Genomic DNA, 20,424 nt, shown 5'->3' on the forward strand with positions numbered 1-20,424 from the left:
AATCCTTGTGTTCTCACAAGGACAGTAAAACAAGGAAAATTCAGACACGTGGGAAGAGGACAAAGGCTATTTTAGAGTTAAAATTATGGTTAGGTTAAGGAAAATCGGATTTTGAATGGGAATAAATTATTTGGTCCTCACAAGGAGAGTAAAATAAATGTGTGTATGATGAAGAACAGGGTCAGGCATATAGTGAAATATAGAACGATTTTATTCTCAGAGAGTAGCTCTAGCAGAGCGTTATCTTCAGACAGAAAGGCCAAACCAACAACTGAAGTCGAACAACAATATGTACAGATTCATGACATTCCATAAAGCAACCGAATACAGAAACATGATTGTTATTGTTCCACCGTATGAATATAAAAACAGATCTAGAACACTGACAGACTGATAGAACACTGGTTCTAGAACAAAGGTTCCAGTAGGGCAGACGTTATTCTGCATTCAGATGTCCAGTAGCACATGACCTACACCCGACACTCTTCTCTCCGTCTGCACCACAGTGAACTCCATTGCCACCAAATGGAGTGTGACTGTCGTGCAATCATTGACTTAAAATGTTCAGCCAGTGCGCCTCTCCTCAAAGGGAGCGTGTTCTTTGTCTGTATCCTCAATTTCCATTATGTTATAAAGCAGGTGATGATGAACCAGAGAACAGACAAACACAGTCAAGTTCATGTTAACATAAAAAATATATATAAGTTAAATCAACCAATCACTCAATAAAGATCAACCAAACAACATTACTGTACTGACACTTCAGAGTAGAAAGGGATTGGAGGAGAGGACAGTTTACAGGCCTAATCCCAAACCAACTCAAATAAACCTATTCCCTAGCTTGTATAAGCATACCAATGTTCCCTAGCCCCTATAACCACTACTCCTAGGCCTAGGGGTGTGTTCGGTTTGGTGGTGGTGTGGTTTGGGAGTCAGGCACGTATCGTGCAGGTTTGGGTTGGATTCTTCTTGTTCTTTAACACTGAGGAGATTCAATACGGCTCGAACAACAACTGGCTCTCCCTCCCTCCCTCTCGTAGGAAAATACCACATTTATAACCACTGTCTGCCGTACATAGAACACCACAGTTAAAGGTAGACGCAGCAATATGACATCAGCATTGACAACAGGGTGACTTCCTACTTATGCATATCAATACCGTAGGTAGGCGCCCCACTGCTTTTGATATATTGTTGCATCTATATTTAAAAACCCAAGTCTCTCAGTCATAGGAAAATTCCACAGTTTACATCATACAAACAGTTTATACATTATCATACAAACTTAAACCCATCCCCAATCAATTTATTGATCAGAAACATAAATGAACCCAATCACCCAATCAACCCAGTTTGTTTGTTGATCAGACCTGGGAGAAAATAACCACAGAGAGATAAATATTGCTTCTAGTAGGATGACATCAATCAATACTCTTCACATGTGAACATGAAAGACTAATGATTATTTTTGGTTTCTATCATTTTTGTGGTCTGTCATTTAATCATTTTTGTGGAATGCAGAATTATTCAGACTGGATGAATAAATATTTGCTATGGCAATGAGAGTGAGGAGGTCACATTGTGTTAGGGTTCGATCCAACCCTAGTCACTAGGGCCTAGTGCATGATGAGTAAGGAGAGGGGAAAGAGAGGGCATCTGAAAATGGAAAAAGAGTTTCACTAGAGACTATATTTATTTTCATTTTATTTTTGGGAGTATCACACCTTGTTCATTGCAGCAATCAGCAACCTTTATTCTAAAAACAGTCGGCAACACTTTATTGCATTCACACTCACATGCAAGCTCCCACACACACAAGCTCACAAACACCGTACTTGCCCGGTGATGGGGGCGGGGTCAGGAGGGATGTACAGAAAGCCAAACAGGACAAACAAGAGTCTTAAATACTCAATTTCCAAACCCTCTCAGAAAACAGTCTGCAGATCTGTCTGGTGGTTCTGTAGTTCCAGGGCGGAGGGATGGACACAGGCTCCCTGCTCTCACACAAGGCTCTCGCTTTGGAGAGAGAGGAAGGGTAGGAGAGAAGCCAGTTTCTAGAGGGGGCAGCTGTCCTACTGAAGAAGAGAAGGAAATGAAGAATGGTATGTATAGGAAAGAAAGGGGGATGGTGAGGAAAGGAGGGGGATAAGAGGGAATGTGTTCCAGTCCTTCTGGCAGGCTGGGAATACAGGTCACAGGTACATGGGGTTAGAGGATTGAGATGGGGGTGAGAGCTCAAGAGTTATAGGTCAGGGTTCACAGGTCGCTCCTAAAGTGCACGCTGATGCTGGGCGAGCGCTGGTTGTGGTTGGGGGTGGGGCTTAGATAGCCTAACTCCTCCTCCTGCAGGCTGCCACTGCATGAATAGCGGCCAGCCTCTGGGTTGCCACGGTTTCCTCCGGTGTTGTTTCCCTCAAAGGAGCGTGAGAACACAGCGCTGGCTGTACGCGATAGGCTGCTCAGTGCGCTATGGCTCGGCCCCTTGGGCACCGATTGGCTGGACGTCAGCGTCAGACGTTTGATTGACAGATCCAGGTTCTCGCCCAGGGTCTGCCCCCCTGGAGGACAAGCCTCCTTCTCCTTATGCGACCGTCCGCCTAGATGCCACTTCCTGCTTCCTGTCTTGGCCCCTCCCACCGCAGGGGTAACACTGTTGCTGATAGTGATGGTAGGTGGAGTCAGTGAGTCCGGGCCAGCCCCTCCTGTAGGCCACACCCCTTCGTCCACTTCAGAGATATCCATCAACTCATCCGGGGAACCCAAATCCACTGCGTCTAAAGAGATAGAGAGAGGGGTTAGTTATCGTTAAATGACAGACAGAATAGTAGAGCAGGCTATAGGACAGGACAGTGGGCTAGTGCTGACCCTAGTAGTGAGTAAAGACACCTATTTACATGGTTGCCATTCAGCTGTACTACAGTTAGTAATTAACTAATCATAGCACCACTAACTGTTGATACTTGAGTTATCTGAGAACAGCAACAGGCAGAGGTCTGGGCAACAAGAGTTGTAGAAAGCAACACACATACCAATCAACCACACACACACAAAACACACGACTAACAACTCACGTCTGACTGCAATCTACAATCTTATACCAGCAGACAGACAGATAGGCAGGTCCTTCAGACACACTGAACTGATATACATACTGAAATTAAAACAAAATAAATACTGGGGAAGAGACTAATGACCAATCCAGAGCTGCCTATTGTCCTCAGCTGCTGCAACTAACCAATCAGGAGAAAGCAGTCTGTCTCCCCCGGCAACCCAGGGATGTGTTGGAGCTAGGCGTTTTAGAGACCAAAATACCTCCACCCCCCCGCCACACACACACACACACACACACAGAGAGAGAGAGAAAATGGATGGAGTGAGTGATGAGGAGGAAGGGATATCTCAAACTGAATAAATTGGAGAACATGTCAGGAGGCAACGCAGTGCGGCGAAAGTTAGTCAGCCAGCCAATCAACCGTCATGCTTAGAGAAGACCACGCCTCCACACACTGTTACTTAGGTTACCCCGGGGATGGGGAGGGTCTTAGTACTGGGCCCTTCCTGCAGAGGAGGGCCCAGAACTCTCGTCCACCAATCGCCTCACAGACTTCTGCCTCCTGACCTCCTGACCCCTAGGACTGGGGTCGTGGGTGGGGCTGACCTCTGAGGCTGACCCCAGCGGCTCAGGCTCGGACTGGGTTAAAGGTCGGGGGTCGCGGGGTCGTAGAGAGTCTCCGTTGGGCATCGTCACACTGATCTCTGGGATGGATGACCCTTGACCTCCAGGGGTCGCCGGGTCACCATCTACACTGACCTCCTGGGACTCTGGGGTCATGGAGATGGAGACAGATATAAAACACACACACACACGAAGACACAGATAAGAGACACACACACACAGTAAAATAAATGTGATGGCAAAAAAAAAATCCTAGACAAAATCATGATGATCACACAGTACACAGAATATAGTGACACTGCACATGCAGACAGTGACAATGTACAGTTGAAGTCGGAAGTTGACACACTTAGGTTGGAGTCATTAAAACTCATTTTTCAACCACTAATTTCTTGTTAACAAACTATAGTTTCGGCAAGACGGTCAGGACTTTGAGCATGATACATTTTCCAACAATTGTTTACAGACAGATTATTTCACTGTATCACAATTCCAGTGGGTCAGATGTTTACATACACTAAGTAGACTTTGCCTTTAAACAGCTTGGAAAATTCCAGAAAATGATGTCATGGCTTTAGAAGCTTCTGATAGGCTAATTGACATCATTTGAGTCAATTGGAGGTGTACCTGTGGATGCATTTCAAGGCTTACCTTCAAACTCAGTGCCTCTTTGCTTGACATCATGGGAAAATCAAAAGAAATCAGCCAAGACCACAGAAAAATAATTGTAGACCCCCACAAGTCTGGTTCATCCTTGGGAGCAATTTCCAAATGCCTGAAGGTACCACGTTCATCTGTACAAACAATAGTACGCAAGTATAAACACCATGGGACCACGCAGCCATCATACCGCTCAGGAAGGAGATGCGTTCTGTCTCCTAGAGATGAATGTACTTTGGTGCGAAAAGTGCAAATCAATCCCAGAAGAGCAGCAAAGGACCTTGTGAAGATGCTGGAGGAAACAGGTACAAAGTATCTATAAAAAAGCCTGACTACGGTTCGCAACTACACATGCGGACAACAATCGTACTTTTTGGAGAAATGTCCTCTGGTCTGATGAAACAATAGAACTGTTTGGCCATAATGACCGTCGTTATGTTGAAGAAAAAGGGGAACGCTTGCAAGCTGGATGTCATAAGGTGAAAGCACCAATTTGTAAGTCGCTCTGGATAAGAGCGTCTGCTAAATGACTTAAATGTAAATGTAAGCTGAAGAACGGGGGTGGCAGCATCATGTTGTGGGGGTGCTTTGCTGCAGGAGTGGATGGTGCACTTCACAATATAGATGGCATCATGAGGTAGGAACCTTTTGTGGATATATTGAAGCAATATCTCAAGACATCAGTCAGGAAGCTAAAGCTTGGTCACAAATGGGTCTTTCAAACGGACAACGACCCCAAGCGACTTCCAAAGTTGTGACAAAATAGCTTAAGGACAACCAAGTCAAGGTATTGGAGTGGCCATCACAAAGCCCTGACCTCAATCCTATAGAAAATGTGTGGGCAGAACTGAAAAAGCGTGTGCGAGCAAGGAGGCCTACAAACCTGACTCAGTTAGACCAGCTCTGTCAGGAGGAATGGGCCAAAATTCATCCAAATTATTGTGGGACGCTTGTGGAAGGCCACCCGAAACGTTTGACCCAAGTTAAACAATTTAAAGGCAATGCTACCAAATACTAATTGAGTGTATGTAAACTTCTGACCCACTGGGAATGTGATGAAAGCAATACAAGCTGAAATAAATCAGTCTCCTATTAAATCTGACATTTCACATTCTTAAAATAAAGTGGTGATCCTTACTAACCTAAGACAGGGAATTTTTACTAGGATTAAATGTCAGGAATTGTGAAAAACTGAGTTTAAATGTATTTGGTGTATGTAAGGTGTATGTAAACTTCCGACTTAAACTGTACATGCATGAATAATAATGCATACAGTAAACTATTAAAACAGACGAGGCAGTGATCATGTGTAAACATTCAATGTAATAACGTGTCTAGGTCACATGTACAGACAGTGATAATGTCTAGAGAAGACAGATGAGCAGAGCTGTAGTGAATGACAAGAAGCTAAATAAACGTCCTGATGCGGAGAACCCATGGCATGCTGAACTCCGGCAGAGAGTAGTCAGTAGAGATGGGTGAGTGGGAAGGGTCTGGAACTGAGAACCTCTTATTGCAGACAGACAGCCTAATGTCTATAATCACGACTAGCTACAGATAATAGGCCAGATACCCTACTGACTCTAGGTTATAGTTTCTAAACCGTCCGTGCGTGCGTCAGAGTCTTACCATGGCGTTTCCAGCGGTGTCCTCTGATAGAGAGTGACGTGACCGCATTCCGTGAAATCCTACAGGAGGGAATTCACATTCAATTATTAGTAGTTCAAAAGAGGTAAACAGGAAAATCAATATAAAATGCAGTTTATCAAAATCATCCATCAAAAAACATGCGTCTACAAACCAAGATCTTATGTTCACATTAAACTGTTAGAGTGCGACGTGAAAATACTAAAGACAATTTTCCACTAAAAAAATAACGATCAATCTATGAACCTATGACTATAGATCAAAATGGATACTGTGTATACTGTATTTTATTTAGCTCCTTTGAACCCCAGTATCTCTACATGCATACTCATCTTCTGCATGTCTATCACTCCAGTGTTTAATTGCTGCATTGTAATTATTTTGCGACTATGGCCTATTTATTGCCTTACCTCCCTTATCCTACCTCATTTGCACACACTGTATATAGACTATTGACTGTATGTTTGTTTATTCTATGTTGTAACTATGTTGTTTGTGTCCCACTGCTTTGCTTTATCTTGACCAGGTCGCAGTTGTAAATGAGAACTTGTTCTCAACTAGTCTACCTGGTTAAATAAAGGTGAAATAAATAAAAATGTACCTAGAGGAAGTATACTGTGTAGATATATGTATTATATACACATACAGTGCCTTCAGAAAGTATTCACATCCCTTGACTTATTCCACATTGTTGTGTTAGTGGGAATTTAAAATTGATTTAATAGAAGAAGAAAAAATGTCTGTCTCTGATCTACACACAATGGCCGATTTACAGTTGACTTAAATCTACTTCAAAAACCTATGGCAAGACCAGAAAATGGCTGTCTAGCAATGATCAACAACCAATTTGACATAGCTTAATGAATTTTGAAAAGAATAATGGACAAATGTTGCACAATCCAGGTGTGGAACGCTCTTAAGAGACTTACCCAGAAAGACTCACAGCTGTAATCGCTGCCAAAGGTGTTTCTACAAATGATTGACTCAGAGGTGTGAATACTTACGTACACTGAACAAAAATATAAAAACACAACAAGTGTTAGTCCCATGTCTTATGAGCGGAAACAAAAATAACATTGGTTTACATCCCTGTTAGTGAGCAATTCCCCTTTGCCAAAAGAATTCATCCACCTGACTGGTGTGGCATGTCAAGAAGTTGATTAACAGCATGATCATTACAGCACCTTGTGCTGGGAACAATTCCTGCAGTCCACCAGAGCTGTTGCCTGAGAACATAATGTTTTTTAGTACATCCAACTAGCCTCCCAACCACAGACTACGTGTACGGCGTCGTGTAGGCGAGTGGTTTGCTGATGTCAAAGTTGTGAACAGAGTGCCCCATGGTGGGGGTGGAGTTACGGTATAAGCTATGGGCAACAAACACAATTGCATTTTATTGATGGCAATTTTAACGCACAGAGATACCGTGACAAGATCCCGAGGCCCATTTATTTTTTATGTATCTGTGACCAACAGATGCATATCTGTATTCCCAGTCAAGTGTAATGCATGGAGTCGGTCCTAATTAATTTATTCCAACTTACTTAGTAAAACTTAGTTAAACTCAGTAAAATATTGTAATTTCTTGCATGTTGCGTTTATATTTTTGTTCAGTATAAACTAGATATCTGTATTTCACTTTCACCCCCAAAAAATAAAACTTTTTCATTATGTGATATTGTGTGTAGATGCGTGAGAAAAATAAACAATTTAATCAATTTTGAAGGCAGGCTGTAACACAACAAATGTGGAACAAGTCAAGGGGTATGAATACTTTCTGAAGGCACTGCACATACCTAGAGGAAATATACTGTGTAGATAGAGAGTACATACGTACCTAGAGGAAGTAGGAGTGATCTCCACCTGAATGCTGCGAGCTCCTTCTTTACTAGCGCCAGACTTCAGCGCAGCACACTGTTGGGACGACTTGATGGCATTACCCACCTAAATAACACACACAATGTTAAGTACTGACAACAACCACAGGATGCTGCTCTGTGTGTGTCTACGGTACTGTTGAAGAACCGCTGCCTGAGGTTTGATGAAGCAGCCTTCAGGATTACAGATTAACATCTCAATGTTTTAACACTGTGGGATTACAGGCACCACACACACACCCTCTGGTGACATGACATGGGAGAGGTCGGTGTCCTGGCACACACCTGTGTGTGTTTGTGTGTGATGTCACCCACCAGTAGAGCTTCAGGGTACAGTTCTAGCTGAGCTCGATACAGAACATCATCCAGCGCCTTGGAACCCAGGTCCATCTCCCCATTACACCTGGAACACACAAACTAATCAACCCTCTCGTTCACAGGGTAGGGTTTTTTATTTTATTTCACCTTTATTTAACCAGGTAGGCATGTTGCGAACAAGTTCTCATTTACAACTGCGACCTGGTCAAGATAAAGCAAACCAGTGCATCACAAACAACAGAGTTACACACACGGAATAAACAAACGTACAGTCAATAATATAATAGAAAAGGTCTATATACATACAGTGTGTGCAAATGAAGTAAGGAGGTAAGGCAATAAAAAGTAATTACAAGTAATTACAATTTAGCAAATTAACACTGGAGTGATAGATGTGCAGATGAGGATGTACAAGTAGAAATACTGGTGTAAAAGAGCAAAAAAGTAAATAAAAACAAATATGGGATGAGGTAGGTAGTTGGTTGGATGGGCTATTTACAGATGGGCTGTGTAAAGCTGCAGTAAACTGCTCTGACAGCCGATGCTTAAAGTTGGTGACGAAGATACAGTGGGGCAAAAAAGTATTTAGTCAGCCACCAATTGTGCAAGTTCTCCCACTTAAAAAGATGAGGCCTGTAATTTTCATCATAGGTACACTTCAACTATGACAGACAAAATGAGAATAAAAATCCAGAAAATCACATTGTAGGATTTTTTATGAATTTATTTGCAAATTATGGTGGAAAATAAGTATTTGGTCACCTACAAACAAGCAAGATTTCTGGCTCTCACAGACCTGTAACTTATTCTTTAAGAGGCTCCTCTGTCCTCCACTCATTACCTGTATTAATGGCACCTGTTTGAACTTGTTATCAGTATAAAAGACACCTGTCCACAACCTCAAACAGTCACACTCCAAACTCCACTATGGCCAAGACCAAAGAGCTGTCAAAGGACACCAGAAACAAAATTGTAGACCTGCACCAGGCTGGGAAGACTGAATCTGCAATAGGTAAGCAGCTTGGTTTGAAGAAATCAACTGTGGGAGCAATTATTAGGAAATGGAAGACATAAGATCACCCTCGATCTGGGGCTCACGCAAGATCTCACCCCGTGGGGTCAAAATGATCACAAGAACGGTGAGCAAAAATCCCAGAACCACACGGGGGGACCTAGTGAATGACCTGCAGAGAGCTGGGACCAAAGTAACAACGCCTACCATCAGTAACACACTACGCCGCCAGGGACTCAGATCCTGCAGTGCATGACGTGTCCCCCTGCTTAAGCCAGTACATGTCCAGGCCCGTCTGAAGTTTGCTAGAGAGCATTTGGATGATCCAGAAGAAGATTGGGAGAATGTCATATGGTCAGATGAAACCAAAATATTACTTTTTGGTAAAAACTCAACTCGTCATGTTTGGAGGACAAAGAATGCTGAGTTGCATCCAAAGAGCACCATACCTACTGTGAAGCATGGGGGTGGAAACATCATGCTTTGGGAATGTTTTTCTGCAAAAGGACCAGGACAACTGATCCGTGTAAAGGAAAGAATGAATGGGGCCATGTATCGTGAGATTTTTAGTGAAAACCTCCTTCCATCAGCAAGGGCATTGAAGATGAACCGTGGCTGGGTCTTTCAGCATGACAATGATCCCAAACACACCGCCCGGGCAACGAAGGAGTGGCTTCGTAAGAAGCATTTCAAGGTCCTGGAGTGGCCTAGCCAGTCTCCAGATCTCAACCCCATAGAAAATCTTTGGAGGGAGTTGAAAGTCAAAACATCACTGTTCTAGAGGAGATCTGCACGGAGGAATGGGCCAAAATATCAGCAACAGTGTGTGAAAACCTTGTGAAGACTTACAGAAAACGTTTGACCACTGTCATTGCAAACAAAGGGTATAACAAAGTATTGAGATAAACTTTTGTTTTTGACCAAATACTTATTTTCCACCATAATTTGCAAATTGATGAATTAAAAATCCTACAATGTGATTTTCTGGATTTTTCTTTCTCATTTTGTCCGTCATAGTTGAAGTGTACCTATGGTGAAAATTACAGGCCTCTCTCATCTTTTTAAGTGGGAGACCTTGCACAATTGTTGGCTGACTAAATACTTTTTTGCCCCACTGTCTCCAGCTTCAGTGATTTTTGCAATTCGTTCCAGTCATTGGCAGCAGAGAACTGGAAGGAAAGGCGTCCAACGGGAGTGTTGGCTTTGGGGATGACCAGTGAAATATACCTGCTGGAGCGACTGCTACGGGTGGGTGTTGTTATGGTGACCAGTGAGCTGAGATAAGGCGGGGCTTTACCTAGCAAACACTTATAGATGACCTGGAGCCAGTGGGTCTGGAGACAAATATGTAGCGAGGACCAGCCAATGAGAGCATACAGGTCGCAGTGATGGGTAGTATATGGAGCTTTGGTGACAAAAACGGATGGCACTGTGATATACTGCTGAGTAGAGTGTTGGAGGCTATTTTGTAAATGACATGGCCGAAGTCAGGGATAGGTAGGATACCCTCGTAAAACTGGCTGTTTGGCAGCAGGAGTGAAGGAGGCTGGTTTCATGGTTCGAGGTTAGGGAATGTGTGTGTGTGTTTTCTCACAGTGCGTAATGTATCCCAGTGATGAGTTGGACCAGGAACTCAGAGGTGACGGTCAGACGAGAGCTGATGCCTTTATACCTCCTTAGCTGTTGCCGCGGGTAACCACAGATACACACCCTGTAGACCAATCAAACAGCAGAGAATACCGTAATTCAACCAATCACAGTACAGAGAATACAGCCACCAACCAGAACACAAATGACAAGCTTCGAGAGTTTCTTTATAAAAGACCAGGATGATTTGAAAAATCCATGCCATCCATAATATACTGTTGTGTTTCTTCAAGCAGCCAGATTCCTCTAGATCAGTAGTTCAAACGTTTTATAGTCCCGTACCCCTTCAAACATTCAACCTCTAGCTGCGTACCCTCTCTAGCACCAGGGTCAGCACACTCTCAAATGTTTTTTTTGCCATCATTGTAAGCCTGCCACCCACTACACCATACATTTATTAAACATAAGAATGAGTGTGAGTTGTCACAAGCCGGCTCATGGAAAGTGACAGAGCTCTTATAGGACCAGGGCACAAAAAAAATACAATAATTTAGCTCTTTATTTAGCCATCTTACAGATAACCTTATTTGTTCATCAAAAATTGTGAATAACTCACCACAGGTTAATGAGAAGGGTGTGCTTGAAAGAATTCACATACCTCTGCAATGTTGGGTTGCATTGGAGAGAGTGTCAGTCTTAAATCATTGTCCACACACAGTCTGTGCCTGTATATAGTGTTAATGCTAGTGAAGGTCGAGAATCCACTCTCACATAGGTATGTGGTTGCAAATGGCATCAGTGTCTTATGAGCGGAAGCGCAGCCCTATCCAGAAATATGACAGTAGCTTCTGATTAAATTCAATTTTCACAGAACCGCTTGTTGCAATTTCAATGAGGCGCTCTTGTTCAGATATCGGTAAGTGGACTGGAGGCAGGGCATGAAAGGGATAACGAATCCAGTTGTTCGTTTTGTCCGTTTCGGGAAAGTACCTATGTAATTGCGGACCCATCTCAATCAGGAGCTTCGCTATATCACATTTGACATTGTCCGTAAGCTTGAGTTCATTTGCACACAAAATGATGGAAAGACCTGTGTGTTGTCCTTGTTAATGCAGACAGAAAAGAGCTCCAACTTCTTAATCATAGCCTCAATTTGGTCCCTCACATTGAATATAGTTGAGAAGAGTCCTAGATTCAGATCATTCAGGCAAGAAAAAACATCACCCAGACAGTCGTGTGAGGAACTCGTCATCATGCAAACAGTCAGACAAGTGAAAATGGTCAGTAAAGAAAACTTTAAAAGATCGTTTCTCAATTTTAAAAAAACGTGTCAATATTTTGCCCCTTGATAACCAGCGCACTTCTGTATGCTGTAAAAGCGTTACATGGTCGCTGCCCATATCATTGCATAATGCAGAAAATACAAGAATTCAGGGGCCTTGCTTTAACAAAGTTAACCATTTTCACTGTAGTGTCCAAAACATCTTTCAAGCTGTCAGGCATTCCCTTGGCAGCAAGAGCCTCTCGGTGGATGCTGCAGTGTGCCCAAGAGCCTCTCGGTAGATGCTGCAGTGTACCCAAGAGCCTCTCGGTAGATGCTGCAGTGTACCCAAGTGATGTCAGGAGCAACTGCTTACACGCACGTTACCACTCCACTATGTCTCCCTGTCATCGCTTTTGCGCCATCAGTAGATACCAACATGAGCAGCAGCTGCGTTTGGCTACATACGGACCGATTTCCCACGAGAGAGTAACGGTTAATGTGATTAGATGTTAATTATTAGGCTACCTGTATTTGACTTTGTGTTGTTATTTTGCTGAACACTAGATAGTTTCATGTTATTGTTGTCAGTGAAACGAGGCTACTCGGGTGACAAAAAAAAATAAACTCAACCAAATGTGAATCACATTTTTATTTGCCGTACCCCCGATGGCATTAAACGTACCCCAGTTTTGGAATACCTGCTCTAAGGCAAAGAGTAGAACTGCAGTGAGCTGATCGCCTCTCTGTCTCTCTTTAGCTCAGTGTTCATCACACTAATGCTCAACCACTGCCAGCAGATTAACAACTCCTCAGACAGAGACCGTGTGTGTGTGTGTGTGTGTGTGTGTGTGTGTCCTAGGCTCTCAGGGAAAGTGGTAGTATCTTGGCCCAGTTCTCCACTAAAGTCTTTAAGAGGATCAAATAAGCGGGTGCTGGCAGGGGAGCGTGTGTGTGTGTGTGTGTGTGTTACCTGGAGCTGAGCTGGCAGAGGGACTGCAGAGATGAGGAGGTCATGTAGCTGAGAGCTGCATTGTAACACAGCAGCAGGAAGGTCAGCACCTCAAACCTACACACACACACACACACGCACAGCAACGTTAACACAAACCAAGATCTTAAGCACTTCAGCCAAATTGCCATAAAACAAATACAACACACTGCAGCCCAGCTCCAATTCAACCATAACTCTGTCTGACCTGTTCTGAGCCGTGAAGGTTTCTCTCTGTAGGTGAGGCCCGCTGTACACCACTCTACGCAGACCATGATTAGCTAGAGCCCCTTCCGTCAACGCCAGGGAGCCAATGGTGGAGGGCTGGGGGGGAAGGGTTTATTCATATTACTAACTTGATCTATAAAAAGTTATTTAAAGATGGTCATGGATTATAAACTATTTAATCTAGGGAGGATTTAATAGTTAGCCAACCCCATCCATATACCATGTTCATAGAGAAAGACTGACTTGAAAGGTGTACTTACCTCGTGGTAGACTGAGGGTTTGGAGAGGGAGGGGACAGTGAAAGAAAGGACTTTACTCTGTCCATCCTTATCTACAATCTCCTACAGAGAGAAAGAGAGAGAGAGAATGTCAGTGTGTGGGCGAGGGAAATAAAAGCTATTTTAAAGAGTACACCTTAAAGCGAAGCAGTGTCTCAGTGGTGTGTGTCTGTGTGTAAAGGCCTGTTAGGCGATGTCAGAGCTGTTAATGTCAGGATGAGTAATAGCTGTGACAGGATGCTGAATGACAGCTGACCTACTCTGCTATTCTGAGACAGACAGCGAGAAGGAGAGTGAGAGAGAGAGAGAAAGCTCTAATTGCTAACCCCCCAACACCCTCCTGAAAGTGTGTGTTAGAATGTGGGTGTGTGTATCTCACCAGATTATATATCCCCAGTAGCAGGGCCTCTATACAGCCGGAGGTATGTGGGTCCCTGGCTGCAGACGGAGCCAGGAGGAGGGACCAGAGCAGCTCAGGGAGGAACTGGAGAACAAACCGCTGCAGCCGTGGCTCTCCGCTACGATAGAACTCAAACAACTGGTGACACACTGGCTCCAACAACTAGAAGATAGATATAGAGGAGAGGGTTTGAGGGAGAGTTCACGTTTTGAAATTTTAGCTTAGCTCTGTTAAATACATAGGTTGTTAGTGTTTCATTAGCTGGATATTTAGCAAAGTCCAGAAGCTCCTGGTGACCATTTTTGCAGAATGTAGCAATGCTAGTGGAAGCGGATTGTATCAGTGTATGCATTAACGTTGTATGTGCGTGTGTGTAGTACGTACATCACTGTAGTTCTCCCTGATGACTTTGTAGAGCGCTGGGACCAGGGAGCCTTTCTCCTTCAGAGACGCTGCGTAGCTGGACACTGCACTGTCAGGAAGGGTCTGTACACAATCACACAGATCAACACTCTGTACCCGGAGCAACCTTGAAATAACAGGTAACTATGTGTGTACTAAGCCCACACATCTACGTTTTGTGTGTGTGTGTGCTGACAGACAGAGATACAGTGAACACTGATGAGGAGACAGTGACACTCCCCTAACACACATACACAAACACACCAGGGTTTCCATGAGGAAAATGTGGCGGCAGACAGCGGACAGGCAGAATTGAATTTTCTGGACCCACTAGGGCGACCACCCACGGTGTTCAGAATGACAGAATTCACACTTAGATTATGGTAATGCATCTTAACAGAACATGCAACTCGAGGATGCAACAGCGTGCTTCCTTCTTACCGAATTCTGATGCATACTTTGAAGATGTACTTTTCCTCAGCCAACAAGACAAGTAACGAACAGCAAAATCACTAGTCTATCACCCATAGTAGAAAAGTTGACCTATTCTATTGGTCAACTTGTCATTCTGTGCGAGAAAGAAATAGCCTATTCCAAACAGATTCTAGGACAGTTGTAGGACGATAGATCCCAAAATTCACACAACCAGTAGGCCTAGACTTCACCAAAACATCTTTAAAAAGAGGCTGATGCAGCAGATCAGAACATTTAGCATAAAATGTTGATTAACTATTATTTCTTCACAGTATAAGCTCAGCAATGCACACAAGGCAGTATGCTAAGCGCAAATGTTCGTTGCATAATGCAATTAGCGGGATAACAGTTGTCAAAAGCACACCGCACGTCAGCAGTTTCATATGACAGACGAAAACATAATTTACAAATGTCGAAAAAGGGGAGATCTAAAGATGCAACTAGCATTGGTTGCTAATATGACTAGGATGGACATTTGTCCTGTAGCCAATGAAAGAAAATTGTTTTGAAAATCAATAGCTACTGGTTTCAATGGCATATGGAAGTCTTTATAAAATACTTTAGGCTAGGCTACTTTGAAGCAAGGTAAGACATGCCTCATAATGACGTAAAATGTTCAGGTTTCAAACAATTAAGAATATGTTTTCAAAATGCATACTGCCTCCAGCTCATTGTAAAGCGGTGTGTGATGGATTAAAGCCTGCCTATCATTGTCCATGTACTTGAATAGCGAATGGGAAGCAAGCTTCAATTACCAGTTGAGAAATAAAAAAAGTATATATTTTTTATTTTATTTTTAATCAAAACTGTTTTAAAGACGCAATGGCTTTTCCAATTGTTGTGTAATGATTGGGCTTATAAAAGCATGCTTTACCCCATTAACAACGAACGAGCTGTGTGATCAGCTGTAGCAGCAGCTCTCGCGCTGATTTCCCGCTCATATACAGGCTCTGTATCCGTTACACACGCACCAATTTAATTCCACAAAATTATGCTAATTAACCAAGAGACCGATAAGACCGGTCAAATGCATTTCCAGCGACTGGTATTCCCATCAATGAATAGGCTAAAAGTCATTATTTTTTATTTATGGGCTTGAGGGGGGGCTAACAGAAAACCTGACTGACAGACAACCTGACTGACAGCCACACACCTTAAACTCTGACAGCCACTCCTCCACCACTCCTTGGTCCATAGCCAACATCTTCCCTCATCTGCTGTTGTGGACACACCTCTACCTGGGAAGCAAAGAGGGACTGTTGTTAGTACACTCTAACTAAGACAGACACACAATACAAAATCCATCTCGCTTTCCCTCACTCTCCCTTAGTTACAGCTTCACACAATCTCTGCTGTTTCACACCTCTCTCACTATCAACAGCACTCTCCCTCGCTCTCTCCTTATAATGTTACTTCAGGCTCTCCCACAGTTACATAAGAGTGTGTGAGAGAGAGAGAGGGAGGAAAACAGTGCTAAGCCCCCACTCCCCCATCCCCCATCCATTTCTCCATCCCTCCCCTCATGGATTTGAGATGTTTGTTCAAGACAATGAAGTACAGCACTAATTCTGTGTGGTGTGTGTGTGTGTGTGTCGTGAGAAGTGGGTGCAAGGAGAGGAGATGGACCATGTCCACACACCGTGTGAAAGAGAGGGGAAGAGTGAAAAGGAGAGGGGGTGAGAGAGAGACAAAACTCTCCTGCAGGAACATGTGCTCAGATTGGAATGATTATTTCTTCAACTACTTCTTAAGATCATTTACATTCACATGATGTCACACAAACACAACACATTGATCTGGTTCCACGAGACTACACACAAAGTCACGCACACAGCCCCTCGTATGGTATAAACAGAGCTAGATGAATCATGCAAATATCATCCATCTACAGTGTGTTTCCATGAGCTCAGATCTGGCCTACTAGACTAGAAGACATAATGACCAAACGTTGACCATGGTCCCGGAGGATCACCGAGCTAAAGCAGCATGTAGTGCTGCTCCCATGTTTCATGAGCTGAAATAAATTATCACAGAAATGTTCCATACACACAAAAAGCTTATTTCTCTCAAATGTTGTGCACAAATTTGTTTACATTCCTGTTAGTGAGCATTTCCCCTTTGCCAAGATAAATCCATCCACTTGACAGGTGTGGCATATCAAGAAGCTGATTAAACAGCATGATCATTACAATGTGCAGTTTTGTCACACAACACAATGGAACAGATGTCTCAAGTTAAAGGAGCGTGCAATTGGCATGTTGACTGGAGGAATGTCCACCAGAGCTGTTGTCAAATCATTTCATGTTAATTTCTCTACCATAAGCCGCTTCCAATGTCACTTTAGCAGTATGTCCAACCGACCTCACAACCACAGACCATATGAACGGCGTCGTGTGGGCGAGCCGTTTGCTGATGTCAACGTTGTAAACAAACAGAGTGCCCCATGGTGGTTGTGGAGTTATGGTTATTGAGAGGACAATGAACACAATTGCATTGTACCAATGGAAATTTTAATGCACAAAAATACTGTAACGAAATCCTGAGGCCCATTGTGAGGCCCATTTTCTATGACAACAGATGCATATCTATATTCCCAGTCATGTGAAATCCATAGATTAGGGCATTAATACATTTATTTAAATTGACTGATTTCCTCATTATGAACTGTAACTCAGTACAAATCTTTGAAATTGTTGCATTTTGCGTTTTTATTTTTGTTAGTATAGGTGGAGACACAGTGGAATGTTGCGAGGCGGCTGGTCAATATTGCCCAACACCAAACAGGAACGTGGGCGCGTGTGTGTGTATTCTAATATTCACCTCCATGTTTCACAAAACCTGTTTCAGAGAGCCTGCCAACCGGTTATAACTGCAATCACAAAGACTCCATTCACGGTCTCACACACACACTGACCTCTAGGTTATTACCACAGAGCTTAAAACAGGCAGCCTTTCCTCATAATCCTCTCTATTTAAACAACACATTCCTCTGCTAGTTTACACTTCTAATCTTCTCTGTGTGTGTGTGGTCCGAGAGGTACAGTAAGCCCAAACAAGAGTAGCAGCCAAACAAACAACCTTTAACATCAATAGCCCAGCCACACACACTCCAGTTGGATGCTATGTCCACAGTAGTAGTTTCTTCTCCATCTATCAATCACAGCACCAATACCATCAAACTTGTCCTATAAACACAGCCTATCAGAAACAAGCTAACAGACAGCACAGCCAATCACATACTCTTACACTGGCTAACTGGAGAACAAGCTATTCTGAATCAATGTTATTACACAACACACTACTTACTGCGCTGTCAGTAGGAGATCTTTTATCGCAAGACTGTATACCAACGCACACAGAACAGACACATCCACCCACTCCTCCTAGACAACTCACTCACTATGACATCTCTTTCCAATACATAGACCTACTCACACTATGATGCGTCCCAATTCTCTGTGCTTTCTCTCAAAGAATGCACTCCTCCCCACGCACTTAAAAACAATGGGTTGGTGTAAGCAAGGGCTAGCTGTGTTCAAAGCAAGTTTCCACCATATTTCTTACACGTCTTATTCCTTATGAATCAAAGAAGTGAACAAGTGAAAAATGGACAGGGCAAGCCAAGGGCTGCTCTGGCATGTTATCAGACCGGAGCAAAAGCCAGGAAGTGAATGGGCCAATCAGAAAACCCTGTTTTGGAGAGCTTGGAGGATAGAAGAAAAAGCTGCCTGAGCCGCTTTTTCCTGTGTTACGGGGAAAAATACACACACGGCAGTCATATAATTGTGCCATGCCCTAAAGGAAACAGAGGAGCGAGAAAGAAAGAGCGCTGTAGCCCAAATGAGGTGAAGGAATGTCCTGAAAATAGTCTACATTATCCTCATACTCACTCACACGAGTACACACACAATCCTAGCAGATCTCCCTCTCCTTTGGAAATAATGCCCCCGCTTTCCTAACCTCTTACTTCCTCCAGACTTCCTCTCCTCATCGCTCAATCACCCGATTCTGCAGAATCTGCACCCCCCCCCCCCTTCCCCCGCAGTAGTTTCTCTGCCAGCAGCAGTAGTGTGCCTAACTCTAATTAGTAGCTCTGTGTGTGTGGTCTGATAGATGTGGGTTCTGAGAGAGAAAGTGGACAGGCTGGAATCTTCTTATAGCAGCCTACACTCCTGTTCTCTCTCCCTCTCACTCTTTCTTCATCCCCCTCTGTCTCAGGTAACTATAGGCTCGGCCCTGATCATATTTACAGAGAGCTCCTCATACTGCTGTTTGGCAAACTGTCCTATCATTCTGTATAGCAGAGGGACTGTGTGCGCGTACCATCCTACAGAGGTTCCACTGCATTAGAGCCGTGTTTCTCGCCAGTCTCTAGGGCTTTACTGAGGAAAGCTGCGTCACATGTCAACTATTGCAAAAATCTGAACAATGCATTACTCAACCTGCCCGATAGGCAGGGCAGAGACACACACACACACACACACACACACACACAGCAACATTGATAATGAAACAAAGGATTTTAATCAAACATGCTTGACAGAGCGAACACAGACAACTGGCTAAAGACTCAGTATAGGGTACACACCCACACCTATGTCTATGTAGTGCCCACCACTGATCGATCCTACAGGACTATTGATCAGCGTACAGCCACAATATCCACCGGCAGAAACCCTAAGCAGTAGTTAGACCATCACTATAAACATCATTTAGCTACATCATGTGGAGACTAAACCACTGACCGACTGAAAAGGATACTGCTTGACATTAGACTATGGGTACTTGCTAGCTAGCTAACCAGAAGACGAGCTGAGGGACAAACTTTTTGACAGCCTTCTGGCTAAGGAAGCTACCTGTCCTGGGCTTGTCAGGCCAATGACAGTTAAACCTGATAGCTAGCATGCTGGCCAACGTAGTGACGGAACTAAGTTTGCTGCTAATTGTGAGAGTTTCACTTCACGCCTGTCAGTTGGCTAGCTAGATGCTAGCGGGCAAGATCCTTCACCTTTCACACAGCTTCGCAAGTCTGGTCGACAGCTATACACAAGCTCGCTACATACAAACTGTAGATATTTAACTATTCTCGCAAATTACTTTGTGTGAGGTCGCTAGCAGCAGATCTAGCTAATTTATATGCTTCCGAGCTCGACATAATCTCTAGCCGAATCGGCCAGGTTTCAAACTGAAAATGTGCATGCAGAAAGCGCTCTCCAAAAAGACGAACTAACTAGCTGGCTGGAAAGTTGTTTGTTTACTTACTATCATGCTATCTCGAGATTTCCTTCGTCTCCAAGTCCACTATTGTTCCGTCCGAGGAAATGGGTAGATATCAATTACTCCATAAAGACACTAGCAAGCTAAATCATTAATCAACATCAAAACCTCCATTTTCATTTACTCCCACCACTCTCCAACACTAGAGTGAACTCGAGAAGGACTAATTCGGAATGACAGGAATGGTAAGCCAATGGCTAAGCAGTATAAAAAGTAAGAACCGCGCCTTCAGAAATAGCGACCAATTAAATTTGATGTAGGGGCGGGACATAATAATTTTTTACAAATAGGGTAGATTGTCGCTGTCATCGCTGTTTGACAGTCCGGCCATGGTCA

The 20,424-nt window shown here is 43.5% G+C and overlaps 1 protein-coding gene across 9 annotated transcripts; it reads right to left on the reverse strand.

Annotated features, from left to right (window-relative positions):
- Window positions 1-193: 193 nt before the first annotated feature.
- hycc1 (hyccin PI4KA lipid kinase complex subunit 1) lies at window positions 194-20,270 on the reverse strand. 9 transcript variants are annotated; one of them, XM_029646307.2, is made up of 13 exons: window positions 20,074-20,267; window positions 15,965-16,049; window positions 14,320-14,421; window positions 13,915-14,097; window positions 13,518-13,598; window positions 13,238-13,353; window positions 13,012-13,107; window positions 10,785-10,901; window positions 8,146-8,263; window positions 7,821-7,927; window positions 5,966-6,024; window positions 3,659-3,822; window positions 194-2,774 (listed from the first exon to the last, which is right to left on the reverse strand). In XM_029646307.2, the coding sequence occupies exons 2-13, from the start codon at window positions 16,013-16,015 to the stop codon at window positions 2,742-2,744; spliced, it is 1,227 nt and encodes a 408-aa protein (XP_029502167.1). In that variant the 5' UTR covers window positions 16,016-16,049; window positions 20,074-20,267; the 3' UTR covers window positions 194-2,741. The 9 variants fall into 9 exon arrangements, with proteins under 9 accessions (XP_029502167.1, XP_029502160.1, XP_029502163.1 ...); XM_029646305.2 differs by having other exon boundaries at window positions 2,685-2,774; window positions 3,523-3,822; window positions 20,074-20,266; XM_029646306.2 differs by having other exon boundaries at window positions 2,685-2,774; window positions 3,508-3,822; window positions 20,074-20,266.
- Between the last annotated feature and the right edge of the window lie 154 nt (window positions 20,271-20,424).

The sequence above is a fragment of the Oncorhynchus nerka genome, linkage group LG4, assembly GCF_034236695.1.
Source record: "Oncorhynchus nerka isolate Pitt River linkage group LG4, Oner_Uvic_2.0, whole genome shotgun sequence".
In the NCBI taxonomy this organism is placed as follows: Eukaryota; Metazoa; Chordata; class Actinopteri; order Salmoniformes; family Salmonidae; genus Oncorhynchus; species Oncorhynchus nerka.